The 12,990-nt window shown below is 56.1% G+C and overlaps 2 protein-coding genes across 2 annotated transcripts; both read right to left on the bottom strand.

The window, feature by feature from the left end:
• Window positions 1–350: 350 nt before the first annotated feature.
• On the bottom strand, window positions 351–1,057 carry NTF4 (neurotrophin 4). Its single transcript, XM_036275890.1, has one exon. The coding sequence runs from the start codon at window positions 1,037–1,039 to the stop codon at window positions 407–409; it is 633 nt and encodes a 210-aa protein (XP_036131783.1). The 5' UTR covers window positions 1,040–1,057; the 3' UTR covers window positions 351–406.
• A 4,767-nt stretch (window positions 1,058–5,824) lies between these two features.
• KCNA7 (potassium voltage-gated channel subfamily A member 7) lies at window positions 5,825–9,903 on the bottom strand. Its single transcript, XM_036274912.1, has 2 exons — window positions 9,229–9,903; window positions 5,825–7,843 (listed from the first exon to the last, which is right to left on the bottom strand). The coding sequence occupies exons 1-2, from the start codon at window positions 9,781–9,783 to the stop codon at window positions 7,028–7,030; spliced, it is 1,371 nt and encodes a 456-aa protein (XP_036130805.1). The 5' UTR covers window positions 9,784–9,903; the 3' UTR covers window positions 5,825–7,027.
• Between the last annotated feature and the right edge of the window lie 3,087 nt (window positions 9,904–12,990).

Genomic DNA, 12,990 nt, shown 5'->3' with positions numbered 1-12,990 from the left:
TTCCTCCTAGTCACTCTCTCCAGGATGGGCAAGGTGATGTCTTCTGAGATTACACAGTCAACAACCTAGAAGCCAAAGGCCTCCAATGGTCAAATCCACCAGTGTTGATCTGACAAGTTGTGTATTAGAGCTGATAAACAGTAGGCACTCGGAAGATATGAGCTATCATTGTCATCATCATCATCATCATCCTGGAGTTCACAGGAGAGTCTTATTCACTCTTCAAAACCCCATTTGGTTTCACCACCTGTCCTGTCCAGGTTGAGTTCTCACAGTCAGAGAGCTGTGATTTTGTGACCATGTAACAAGTTCCCAAAATGAGGCCCAGAGCAGCCAGGTCACCCCTGAGGTCCCTCAACACCTAGCTCTCTTCTTCCTCTGCTTGCCCAGCTCCTGGGCATGGGCTTCAGGCCCGGCCAGTCCGGCTGAGGAGCGTGCAGACGCAGGCAGTGTCGATTCGAATCCATCGCCAGCCCACACGACCCTGAGCGTCAGTGGTCAATGCCCGCACATAGGACTGCTTGGCCTTACACTCGGACACCCAGTGCCTCCGATCCACACCCCGGCAGCCCCCTCCACCTGCACCGGGGCCACCTTCCCCAGTGTTGTCAGCCTTGCAGCGGGTCTCAAAGAAGTACTGGCGAAGGGGGCTGCCGCCAGCCGCAGGCACCTCGCCCAACACCTCCACCTCGCGCCCACGCAGGTCCACAGCTGTCCGGCGGTCTGTCACCCAACTGCTGACTGCATCACACACAGCCAGCTCTCCCCGGCGACTGGCTGGTGCTGTCTCGCTCACTCCTCGACGACTGCGGTTAGCCGGGCTCCCCGGTGGCTCCCCAAAGGCCCCGGCCTCCAGCAGGAAGAGCAGAGGGGGGCCCTCGGGGGCGCCTCTGGACAGTGCTACTCGGGGGGACAGGAGGTCCCACTCAGGGGCTGGAAACGGGGGCAGTGGTGAGGGTGGGGGACGGGGTTCCATTGGGACACTGGGGAGGAGGCAAAGGAGGAGGATGGGGAGGTACTGTGAGGGGTGGGGGAGCATCTCGCTAAGCACCTGAGGATGAAGAAAGCTGGAGTTAGAAACGAAGATAATAACTTAGGGGGGGACATGCATCGTGCCAGAACCACAGGGAGGCCCTTGTTCTAAAACCTTGGGGTATATTCTAGAATTGAAGAATGCCCAACTTCCAGATTATTCTACTACTATTACTAATAATAGCCAACAATTGGGGAAATATAGGCTCAGAGAGGTTAGTAACTTGTACCAGGTCACACAGCCAGCAAATGCCAGAGTTGGAACCAGAGCCCTGTGTGAGCAACTCCACTCTGCCATTCTGCCTCTGCAACCCTGGGGAACCCTGAGTCCCGCAGCCTGAAGAGGTTTGCGGTTCCAAAACTCTGCAAAAAGCCAGTTCTGGAATCCTAGGGAGATCCAACTTTAGCTCAAATCTGCCACTTAGGAAGGCAAGAAAAACACTTCCTCTCTCAGATGGGGCCTCAGTTCCCCTGTCTGTGAAATTGGTCTCGGGCTGGAGATGCAGGTGAAGGTGTAGATACTGCATTTTCTCTACAACATTCTGGAAGCCTGTGGTTCTGGGAAAGGGTGATGTGGAGAGGACAGGGTGGTTACCAGACCTGTCAGCACCTCCTCCGCCTCGGAGCTCCCGGGCTGGGGGCCCCCAGACTCCAGGGGGCCCCTGTGGGGGACACAGGTGGCCCCCTCCTTCCTGACATCTCAGGAGAGGGAGGGGGCAACCACCTAGGGGAAGAAGGGAACAGGCAGGTTATATAGGCAGGTGGGGGAGGGGACCTGAAACCCTGGAAACTCCCCTTCCCAGTGTTCCTCTTCAAGTGTAGGGTACCCAAGAGTCAAACTCACGCCCCCTTCCCAGAGGCCCCTTCCCTGCCCAGGTGATGGCTCCTGGCTGGAATGGGAAGCAGATGGGGGGAGGAGAGGGGAGGGGAGAGGCTGGAAAAGATTACATCCTCCTGAGCCCATTCATCTCCCAGGCAGGGTGGGGGTGGGGCTGGTCTGGACACCCGGGTACCTGAGGGCTCACATTCAAGAAGCCCTGGGTCCCCGAGGCTGCTTCCTGGAATGTTTTCCCCACACAGGACAGGCCAGGGCCCGTCCCAAACTTCCACTGCACATACCTGGAGTGGCTGCCTGCCCTGGCTGGGAGATGGGGAATGGGGAGGTGGGGTGTGAAGAGGGGCGCATGTAGACCCCGTCAGGACCAGGAGTGAAGGTCCCCAGCTGCCTCCTTCCTCAGACCGGGAGTCCTGGGTCTTAGCCCGGTCCCTTGGAGTCCAGCCACCAGGCCCCTCCCTTAGATGCAGGAGTCCAGGCCCCCAAATTCCTCTACCCTGAGACGCACCAGTCCAGGTGCTCAGCACCCTCCTTCCTCGGACCCAGGGGTCCAGGCCCCCAGCCCCTCCTCCCTCGGACCCAGGGGTCCAGGCCCCCAGCCCTCCTCCCTCAGACCCAGGAGTCCGAGCCCGCAGCCCTCCTCCCCCGGACCCAGGAGTCCTGGAGTTCAAGGCCCCTCCTCCCCAGGTACTCAGAAATACGGACTCCCAGAAGACTAGGGCTGGGGGTCCGGACTCCGGAGACCTCACTGGGGGTGACCCCACTACGAGTGACCCCGCTGCTCCTCTGGGACTTTTCTCTCTTGCCTCAGTTTCCTCCGCCAAGCCCCGCCCCCGCCGGCCCCGCCCACGTCCCTCCCTACCCGGGGGCAGGGCGACTCGGACGCCGGAATCCCGGAGGAGGAGGCGCCGAGACTCTTACCTGGGGCGCCCTCCCCGGCTCCCTCGGCTGCCCCTGGCGCGGCGGCGGCTCCTCCTCCTGCTCGCTGGCTGCAGGGACGGCCGCTCGCCCGCCGGCTCCTCGCTGCACACGCTCCGGAGGGCCCGGGTCGGGGGCGGGGGCGGGGCGGCGCCCGACGGCGGAGGAGGGGCCGGGGGATCCCGCCTTCCACACGCGGGCCGGGACCTCGGAAGCCCGGCCTGGCTCGCTCAGCCCTGCAGTCCCAGGAGGCCAGGCGCCAGCCCTCTCCTCCCTCAGACCCTGGAGTCCGGGCCCCCAGACCCTCCTCCCTCAGACCCTGGGGTTCGGGGCCCCAGCCCCTTCTCCCTTGGGCCCAGGAGTCCGGGCCCCCAGCTCCTCCTCCCTCTGACCCAGGAGTCCGGGCCCCCAGCTCCTCCTCCCTCAGATCCAGAAGTCTGGACCCCCAGCCTCTCCTCCCTCAAACCAGGAGTCTGGACCCCTAACCCCTTCTTCCCTCAGTTTCAGCCCCCTCCTCCTCAGACCCAGGAGTCTGGGCCTGAGATTCCTTTGCATTCTTTTGCCAGTTAAGTGTCAATCCCCAGGCAGATTCCCACCCTCTGCTCTCATCCCTATTTTCCCGGGAGCTCCAGGCCAGACATTAACCAGCTGGGCTTGGGCAGCGATAAGGCCCCAGGCTGGGGAGACAGTGGTTGTGGGGGGCTCTCCCACAGAGTCCTCTCTCCTGGAATTTCCTGGCTGGGGACTGGGGAGAGGGTCTTGTCCTGAGCTCAGATAAGAGAAATTCAAGGTATCATGGGACTCAGAGATAGATATGATCTGGGAACAAAATGACCTTAGAGAAAGAAAGTGAATAGTGACAGATGAAGGGAGATGCGTAGAGGCACAGAAATGTAGAGGAGAAGAGGACAGGATCCAAGAGAAAGAGGAAGACAGAAATCCAGACAGAGAGAAGACGCAGACCCAAAGAGAGGGGACGGAAACCTGGAGAGAAGGGGCCAGACCCAGAAGGGGGACAGAGACCCAGAGAGAGAGAGAGAGAGACCTAAGATGGGGGAGACGGGAGTTGGAGTCCAGGACAGTCCTGTCCCAAGGCCCTTCACCCCTCCCCAGAGTTGTTTTCAGGAGGAAAGCTGACACTTGTCTGGGGGGGAGGGCATCCCCTCCCTCAGCCTAAATATAGCATGGCAAGGTGGCAGGAAGGGTGTCCCCGGATTAGGGTGTTCCCCTCTCCTCTTCCCCATCACAGCCAAGACAACTTAGAAGGTGGCCACAGTTGTTTATTGGGGTGGAGGAGGGGCACCTTCCAGGCTTTGAGTGTCCAGCCGAGTCACCTCCCTGACCTCGCCACACTCCTCCCATCCCTCAGCACCCAGCATATCCCAACCCTACCAGAGGGCGTCTGTGGAAGTCCCAGCCTATGACTGGGTAGCACAGAAGGGTTAGCAAAGAGAAGTAACTGGTCGGCAGCCTCTGTCCCCCTCTCTGGATTCATTTTCCCCTGTCTCTGGACCTCTTTCCCCTTCTCTCTGGGTCTCTGCCCACCCCCTTCTCTGGATCGCTGTCCCCCTCTCTGGGTCTCTCTCCCCCTCTCTGGGTCTCTGTCCCCCTCTCTCTGGATCTGACCACTGCCCTCTGGTTCTCTCCCCCTCCTGTAGGTCTCTGTCCTCCCCCTGAGTCTCCGATCCCCTCCCAGACCACTGCCCTCCCCTATCCAGCTCCTACTCCTCCCCATGGGTGTCACTCTTCGCCTCTGTCTCTGTCCTGTCTGTCGGGCTTGATTCCTCTCTGCCTGTGTCTCCTCTTTGTGTCTCTGTGCTGGACTCTGCGCCGTCCTCCAAGACACTGCCTTGTGCCTGTCACCATGAGGGGGTCTGTCTCGGTTTCTGTCTCCAGATGTGCCTCTCTCTCCTTTTCAGAGAGAAGTGACAACCTAAAGGTTATGTTATTTTCAACCTGTATCGAACTCTTCCCACAATCGCTACCTTCTCTATCTGTGTGTCAGAAGGCAGTGGGATTAAATCAGGGGTTCCAAACTGAATTTCTTAGCTGCATTCTGAGTTGCCAAGAGGCACTTCATAAGAGGTGTGTTCCCCTCAAACCAGTCCCCTTCTCATGCGTCACCTGGTGCCTCTAAGTAAGATTTCATTTGACCAATAAAGGGGGAGGTTGTTATAGCTAAAAATAACAACAACACCACTCTGTAAACCACTGGATGGGTTTTAATAAATTAATATAAGTAAAGTACTTTGAATGACACCTGGCACATAGGAAGCCCTATATGTGTTAGTGATTTAACCTTCCTCTTCCTCTCCCTCCTTCTCCTCCTCCTCCTCCTCCTCCTCCTCCTCCTCTTCCTCCAAATGCCCTACTGAAAGACCTCTAAAAATGTTTGGCTTTGTAACCTCCCCCCTGAGCCTCAGTTTCCTTGTCTGTGGGGCTGTGGATATCAGCAGACTGACGAGACACGTGGGCCAGGCAGCCTGCCACAAGCCCTGGCCCCTGGTGACAGTGACGGGCTGCCTGACCTTGGGAAGCCACTGTCGTGCTCTAAGACTCTGGTTTCTCCCCAGTTCATCTGACAGCCTTCCTGGGCTGTGGGAAGATGGGGTGGTGCCCCGATTTGGGACTCCGGGGAATGGAGACTGCGTCTCTCTCGGACTCGGGCGCTGCCTTTCGCGTCTTTGGTTCTCTTTCTCTGGATACTCTGGTCTGCCTCCAGCTTTGGGTGTCTGTCCTTTCTCTCTGGGTGCCTGACACCGTCTCCACCTCCGTGGGTCTCCATCCCCCACTCTTGGTCTCTGTCTTGTTCTCCTTTGGATTTCTGTCCCTCTCCCTCTGGCTTTTATTTTTTTCTTTATTGAGTTTAGAGCGAGAGGAAGGGAGAGAGAGATAGAAACATCGATGAGAAAGAACATCAATTGGCCGCCTCCTGCATGCCCCCACTGGGGATCGGGCCCACAACCTGGGCATGCGCCCTGACCAGGAATCGAACCGGCAACCTCTTGGTGCATGGGTCGATGCTTAATCACTGAGCCACACTGGCCAGGCTTCCCTCTGGGTCTTTGTCTCCTTCTCCTCTCTTTGGGTATTCATCCTCTCTTGTCTGGGTTTCTATCTCTTTCTCTGAGTATTCTTTCTTAGGTCTCTATCTGTCTCTTCTGGGTTTCTGCCCCCCTCATGTCTGGACAGAGTACACATAGTGTCTCCCTCTTTCCCCCTCCCCTTGTGGCTCTGATGTCCATGTCTGGAAGCAAATCTGTAGATGAAGACAGATAGTAAGGGGGTTTCAGGCAAAAAGAAGCAGGTGTGAGGTCAATGGCAGGAGTGTCCAGTTCAGTTTGTCTCCCAGAGTCCACAGCATTGCATTAGCTCCCTGATATCCTTGGGTCCTGGTGCTGCCACTAAACCCAAAACAAACCAACATGGCTCTGTGGAGTTCATCCATACAGTCCAACTCAAGCCAACATTCCTACTAGACACACAGTGACAAACTCAATGTAAGGCTCCATGAACTGGTCCTAGGAGATGCACATGGCTATACAACTCAATATAGCTCAGCTCCGTGTAGCCCTGCAAACTTCCAGCCTCATAACTCCACATGATTCAACCCCACAGACTCATTCGATCATATGTTCCAACCCAACTTAACCTAACATGACCTAGAAAGTTCACATTCTATCACTTGACTCTTCTACATGACTCACAAGTTCACAGAACCTAAAATAACATAGCTCCCGAAGAATCACAAAGCCAATTTCCAACATGTTTCAGCTCCACACCACCATGCATGAACACGCATCCAATCCCAACAGTGCCATGGGTGGCCACACATCTTGACCCAACATGGCCCTAGAGGACTCATCAAACCCCAGAAACCTGCACAATTCAGTTGGACAAGACTCATCCAACCCAACACAGAACAAAGAAACTCACAAAGCTATGTGACCAAAGCTATCTCAACACTACCTCAAAAGGCTCCACAGCCTTACAAACACCAACGCGATACAAACTAATGCAGCCTCCCCCTGAGCTCAGCATAACCCACTGCCATTTATTGCCACCTAAGGAGGTACCTACAGGAGTACCTAACCGCAACACAAGAACCAATAAGACTCAGTGTTCCTCGGCTCATTACCACTTAACCTAGTTCTTCCTAAACCCAACCTCTCCCCCCGACCTTCCCCTCCACCCTACCCTCCCTCCAAGGAAATATGAGGTCCTGCAGGCCTCAACTGTCCCTCACACTTCAGTCACCATGTGTTTTCCAGGGGGGGGCCAGAGTGGAGGTGATAACTCAGGCAGCTCTCCATCCACCAATCCCCCATTGACCTTGCCCTCCAGTGGGCCACAGGGCTGTGTATCCACATGGCTGTACATCCCCGCCTCTTCGCCCTCTGTCTCCCGGTGGTAAAAGTAGCTGAAATTGGAGACAATGACGGGCACAGGCAGGGAAATGGTCAGCACACCAGCGATGGCGCACAGAGAGCCCACTATCTTGCCACCCACAGTGACTGGTGCCATGTCTCCATAGCCAACTGTAGTCATGGTGACCACTGCCCACCAGAAAGACTCAGGGATGCTGGTGAAATAGGAGTCTTCCCGGTCGACCTCAGCAAAGTAGACTGCACTGGAGAAAAGGACCACACCGATGAAAAGGAAGAAGATGAGGAGGCCCAGCTCACGCATGGAGGCTCGTAGAGTCTGCCCCAAGATCTGTAAGCCCTTTGAGTGCCGAGACAGCTTAAAGATTCGGAAGACGCGTACCAGTCGGATGACTCGCAGGATGGCCAATGACATTGCTGGCTGGCCCACCCCCCTCTGCCGGGCCAGCTCCGTGCCCAGCGCCACAAAGTAGGGCAGGATGGCCACAAAGTCAATGAGGTTCATCACATTCTTGAAGAAGGCTGTCTTGCTTGGGCAGGCCAACAGGCGCACCAGTAGCTCGAAAGAGAACCAACAGATGCACAGTGTCTCCACCACAAAGAACGGGTCATCAAAGGGCGTGCGAGGTGGGGGTCCAGGCACAGGGCTGGAGCCGTTCAGCCGAGACGGAAACTGCAAGAAGGAAGGGGTTCAGGGAAGACCATACCAGGGCTGGGACACACTGGAATGGCCATATTCATTGTTTAAATATCCAACTACTTATCTAAAAATTGGTTAACAGCCCTGGCCGGTTTGGCTCAGTGGTTGGAGCATTGGCCTGCGGTCCTGAGAGACCCAGGTTCGGTTCCCGCTAAGGGCACGTACCTCGGTTGCAGTTTGTTCCTGGCCCTGGTTGGTCGTGCGGGTGGCAGCCACTCGATGTGTTCCTTTCACCTCTCTCTCTCTCTCTCTCTCTCTCTCTCTCTCTCTCTCTCTCCCCTCTCCCTCCCACTCTATCTGAAAAAAAAAAAAAGGAAAAATGTCCTTGGTTGAGGATAAAAAAAAACCAAAACGATTGGTCAACAGCCACTGCCCACAGGTCACCAGTGACTCAGCCATCATAGACTCTTTCCCAGGACCCCAGGATCATCCCTGGATGGCTGACTCTGTGGTCCCTCATCCTTCACTGCTGGGGCCTCCTGAAATGATGCTTGAGTGGGGCTCAACCTCTTCCCTTCCAAAGCCTGTCCCCACCATTGATTTTCTAGGCAGGGAGGGTCCCTGACCTGGCCCACTCCCTTGTGCCCTGCCCTCCCAAATCCAGCACAGACCAGAATGGTTAAAGACCTTTCTGTCAGCCCAAATTTCTTTGTGATTAATCCTCCTACCCTAGCCCTCAGGACCCACCATTCTGTCTCCAGCTACCTCGGATGCTTTCTTCAGGTCAGACTCTCACCACCTCCAGTCCATCCTTCCCATTGGTCACACCCAGCCGCACAGACCCCAGATTGTTCAGGCTCTCCCCTCACCCCCAGCTTTGATTTATTCTTTTTCTTTTTCTTTTCTTTTTGTTAATCCTCGCTTGAGGATATTTTCCCATTGATTTTTTAGGTAGAGTGGAAGGGAGGGAGGGAGAGAGAGAGAGAGGAACATTAATGTGAGAGAGATACATCGATTGGCTGCCTCTCTGAGGACCCCAACTGGGGCTGAGGATGGAACCTGCAACCCAGATATGTGCCCTTGACTGGTAATCGAACCCAAGACCCTTTGGTTGACAGGCTGATGCTCTGTCCACTGAGCCATAGTGGCCAGGACCACCTTTGCTTTCTTAATGCACCTGTTCTCCTGTCCTGCCCTCCTCCGCAAGCCGGGTTTCTCACCTACCTTAACCTTGCCTTCTGATAGGGCAGGTCCTCCTACCAGACCCTCAGTATCCCGCCCACCCAAGCCAGACCCCGCCTTCCTGAGAGGCCCCGCCTCCCACAGCCCCTTAGCCCGCTTTTTGATTGGCCAGATCCAGTGGCCCCGCCCACTCTCCCAGAAACCCCGCCTCTCTCCACGGAGCCCCGCCTCCTCACCGGTCCCGCAGCAAGCACCGCTGCAAGCCCCGGCTTGTCGCGTTCGTCACGGAAATCGGGCAGCGTCTCGAGACAGAAGACGACGATGGAGACGAGAATGACGAGCACAGAGACGACGGCGAGCACGCGCGCGGCCTGCGAGCTCTCGGGGAACTCAAAGAGCAGCCAGAGCTGGCGCGCGAAGGCGCGGCGGGGAAGGGGCCGCTCCGGCGGCACCGGGCAGCCCTCGTCCTCGCGCAGGCGCGCCAGCGCCGCCGCGCCCAGCCCATAGAAGGCCACCTCCTCCAGGAAGACGTCGAGCGGCACGTGCGCCGGCCGCCGCAGCCGCCCGCCGGACTGGTAGTAGTAGAGCACGGCGTCGAAGCTGGGCCGATGGCGGTCGAAGAAGTATTCGCGGCGCGCGCCGTCGTAGAAGCGACTCCGGCGCGCCGGGTCCCCGAGCAGCGTGTCCGGAAAGCGGCCCAATGTGCGCGCCCGCGTCTCGAACCGCAGCCCGGCCACGTTGAGGACCAGCCGCTCGCAGCAGCCGCACGGCGGCGGGCACCGCGGCTCCATGGCGCGCGCAGCCCCAGTGACCCGCGGACGGACGTGTGGCCCCGACGCCCGACCCAGCCCCACCTCGGCCGCCGCCGCCGCCGCCCCAGCCTGGTGTCCGATGTCCACGCGTAAAAATAGCCCAGCCCTGCGGCCAGGGCGCGGGGGAGGGGGCGCCGTGACCCCGGCGGGGCAGAGGGTACCCGCGCGCCCTCTGCCGGGGCTCCCGCCCTTTCCCCCCTCCGGCCGCCGCAGAGCTACGCTTACCGGCGTCTATCCTGCTTTCTGGTCCCCTGTCCCTCGATCTTTCCATATCCCAGGATCTCTGTGCTGCGTCTCTCTGGTTTCCGTGTTTGTTCCTCGTCTCTCGCTCTTTTTTTTAAATGAGTATCTGAGCCCCTGTGTTGGAGTCACAAATTTCCATGTCTTTCTTCCTCTCCTTCCCTTGTATGTCTCTGCGTTTGGCTATGCCTTTGATTTGGGTTTCTGTCGGGAATGTATCTCTGAGTGTCTTAATGGGGCAATTCTCTGAGTTTGCTATTTTGGGGGATTCTTTGTCTTGGTGTCTCTGATCTATGTCTTTTTTTTTTTAATCCTCACCGGAGGACATTTTTCCATTTTTTTGTTTAGATAGAGTGGGAGAGAGAGAGGAAGAGAGAGAAACATCGACGTGAAAGGAAAACATCTAGTGGCTGCTTCCCGCATGACCCAGCCAGGGCTGGGGACAAACTGCAACCGAGGTACGTGCCCTTAGCGGGAACCGAACCGGGTCTCTCTGGATCGCAGGCCAATGCTCTAACCGCTGAGCCAAACCTGCCAGGGCTATGTCTTTGTTTTGACTCTTGTTTCCCAGAGGGCCTGTCTCTGTTTATCTGTTGTCTCCCTTGGTCTCTTTCGGGGTCCCTTCTCATCATCTCTTAGCTCTCTGTGTCTCTACCCCTGGGTTTCTCTGGCGTGCCCCTTTGGGTCTCTTTCTTTCCCTGAATTACTGTGAGTCTGTCTCGGCCTCTGGAGGGCTCAGAGTCTCCAGTCACCTCTCTGAATCTCTCTCTGACCATCACTCTTAGGTCAGCTCCGCCACTGTCAGGTTGCCTGGTCCTGACGCCCTCCAGCAGCTGCAAACCATGAGCATGTGCACCGTTCAGCCGGCCCTCTCCAGGGTCTCCACCTGGGTTCTCTGCCGGATATACTGAGACCCAGCGAGAACTCAGCTATAGCCCTGAATAGTGGCAAAGGCGACAGGGCCAGCCAGGAACAGGTGGGGGTGGTTTGGGGAGATGCCGCAGGGTCACTCGAAGGGACCGAAGGACAGACAGACGACGGCCTTCCAGCCACCGGTGTCCTATGACATCGCCTAAAAATAGCCTCATCCGTTCAGCTTTGGGGGTAGTGGTGGGATTGGTCACCTGGACTCCTGGAATGCGGTCCCAGGCGCCCTCTGCTGGGCGAGTGGAGAGAGACAGTAAAGGTTATTACTCCCTGCGAATTCCCTCACACTCCTCCTGTCTACAATTTCTTTCTGGGATGGTATGTCACCATCACTTTGGAGTTCTGTGTCCTGCTCTCTGTATCTCTCTCTCTCTTTCATGATCTTTGACCCTCCTTGTCTTTGGGTCTCTGTCCCCCATCTCTCTGTTCTTTTCTCTCCCCTTCTCTCTGGTCTCTGTCTCCTTTCTTCTCTGTCTCATCTTTTCTCCCATTTTCCAAGACCACAAAGAGACCTCTCTGTGTGGGTCTCTGAACTCTGTGTGAACTGACCCCCACCACTCCCCGCAGCCCTGTCTCTTATACCCACCTGCCACTGAGCCTGGAGGCGGGTACTCCTTCCCACTTCCAGACAATTCTCCCTTCCTCAGCTCCTTTGAAGCTCAAAGCTGTCCATGGACACCTCCCTAATGAATTCCCCTTCCCCTTTAAAAAAAATGTTTCTTTATTGATTTTAAAGAGAGAGGAAGGGAGACGGAGAGAGATAGAGACATCGATGAGAGAACATTAATTGGCCGCCCCCTGCATGTCCCCCACTGGGGATTTGGCCCACAACCTGGGCATGTACCCCGATCAGGAATCAAACCCGCGACCTCTTGGTGCATGGGTCGACACTCACCCACTGAGCCACACCAGCTGGGCTCCCCTTTCCCTTCTAACCTCTCTCCTGCTGTCATGAAATATCTCAGACTGTCATAATTCGTAGTAATTTCAATATTCTTATAGATGATCCTCCTGAAACCTGGCCTGTACTGGATTGTCTTTTTCCAAAAGGATCATATTTCTCGTCCGACAAGGTAGTCCTGAATCTTGTCACACCCTCTCCAGAGGAGTCCATGTCCCTGGCTTTTGGGAACTCCTTCAACCAACAGACTGTCTCAGAAGGGAAGCCATGTGATTTCCGAGGTTGGGACATAAAAGGCAACTTTCCATCCCACTTTTTTCCTTGGGACACTTATGCAGGCCAGATGGTGAGCACCCTGTGGAGATGACATGATGCTACTGGCCCCCTTGGCCCTGGCTAAACGCACAGCTGATGACCAGTACCAACCTGTAGCTGTGTGAGCAAGTCACCTCAGAAGTATGTCCTCTTGCCCCAGCCAGGCTACCCCCACTGATGCTTCTAGAGCAGAGATAAGCCCCCACCCCTGCCCCAGCTCTGCCCAGACTTGTGAGATTATAGAGTTCTTTTTGCGGGGAAGGTGAGGTTGCCACAGAAGCAGAGTTCCCTTCTTGTCACATGTTGGGTGCATGAGGTTGATATGTCTTATCACAGGTGATTTCACTTTGATCACTTGCGTAGAGTAGTGTCTGCTGGGTATCTCGCTGTAAAGATTCTTTTCCCCTTGAAATTAATGAATATTTAGGGGAACCATCTTTTTTGCTCAGTCAACTTTATCGAGGTTTAATTTACATGCAATAAAGTTTACCCTTTATAGTGTATACTTCTGTGAGTCTTGGCAAATGAATACAGTCATGTAACTGAACCACAATCAAAATAGACCACAGTTGCCCTGCCGGTTTGGCTCAGCGGTAGATTGTCAGCCTGAGCGGACCAATGAGTCGTGGGTTCGATTCCGGCCAAGGGCATGTATCTCAGTTACGGCTTGTCCCTGGCCCCGGTTGGGGTCATGCGGGAAGCAACCGGTTGATGTGTCCCTCTCACTGATGTTTCTCTCCCTCTCCCTCCCTCCCACTCTATATGAAGATAAACAAAATATCCTCGGGTGAGGATTTAAAAAA

Source organism: Molossus molossus, unplaced genomic scaffold, assembly GCF_014108415.1.
Source record: "Molossus molossus isolate mMolMol1 unplaced genomic scaffold, mMolMol1.p scaffold_m16_p_21, whole genome shotgun sequence".
NCBI lineage: Eukaryota > Metazoa > Chordata > Mammalia > Chiroptera > Molossidae > Molossus > Molossus molossus.
This window is presented reverse-complemented; position numbering and strand designations above follow the sequence as displayed.

Excerpts from the sequence above, each read along its gene's own strand:
- NTF4 (XM_036275890.1), bottom strand. The coding sequence starts at position 1,039 with ATGCTCCCCCACCCCTCACAGTACCTCCCCATCCTCCTCCTTTGCCTC.
- KCNA7 (XM_036274912.1), bottom strand. The coding sequence starts at position 9,783 with ATGGAGCCGCGGTGCCCGCCGCCGTGCGGCTGCTGCGAGCGGCTGGTC. Across the intron at positions 7,844-9,228 it reads CGGTGCTTGCTGCGGGACCG|TTTCCGTCTCGGCTGAACGG; the intron begins GTGAGGAGGCGG and ends TCCTTCTTGCAG.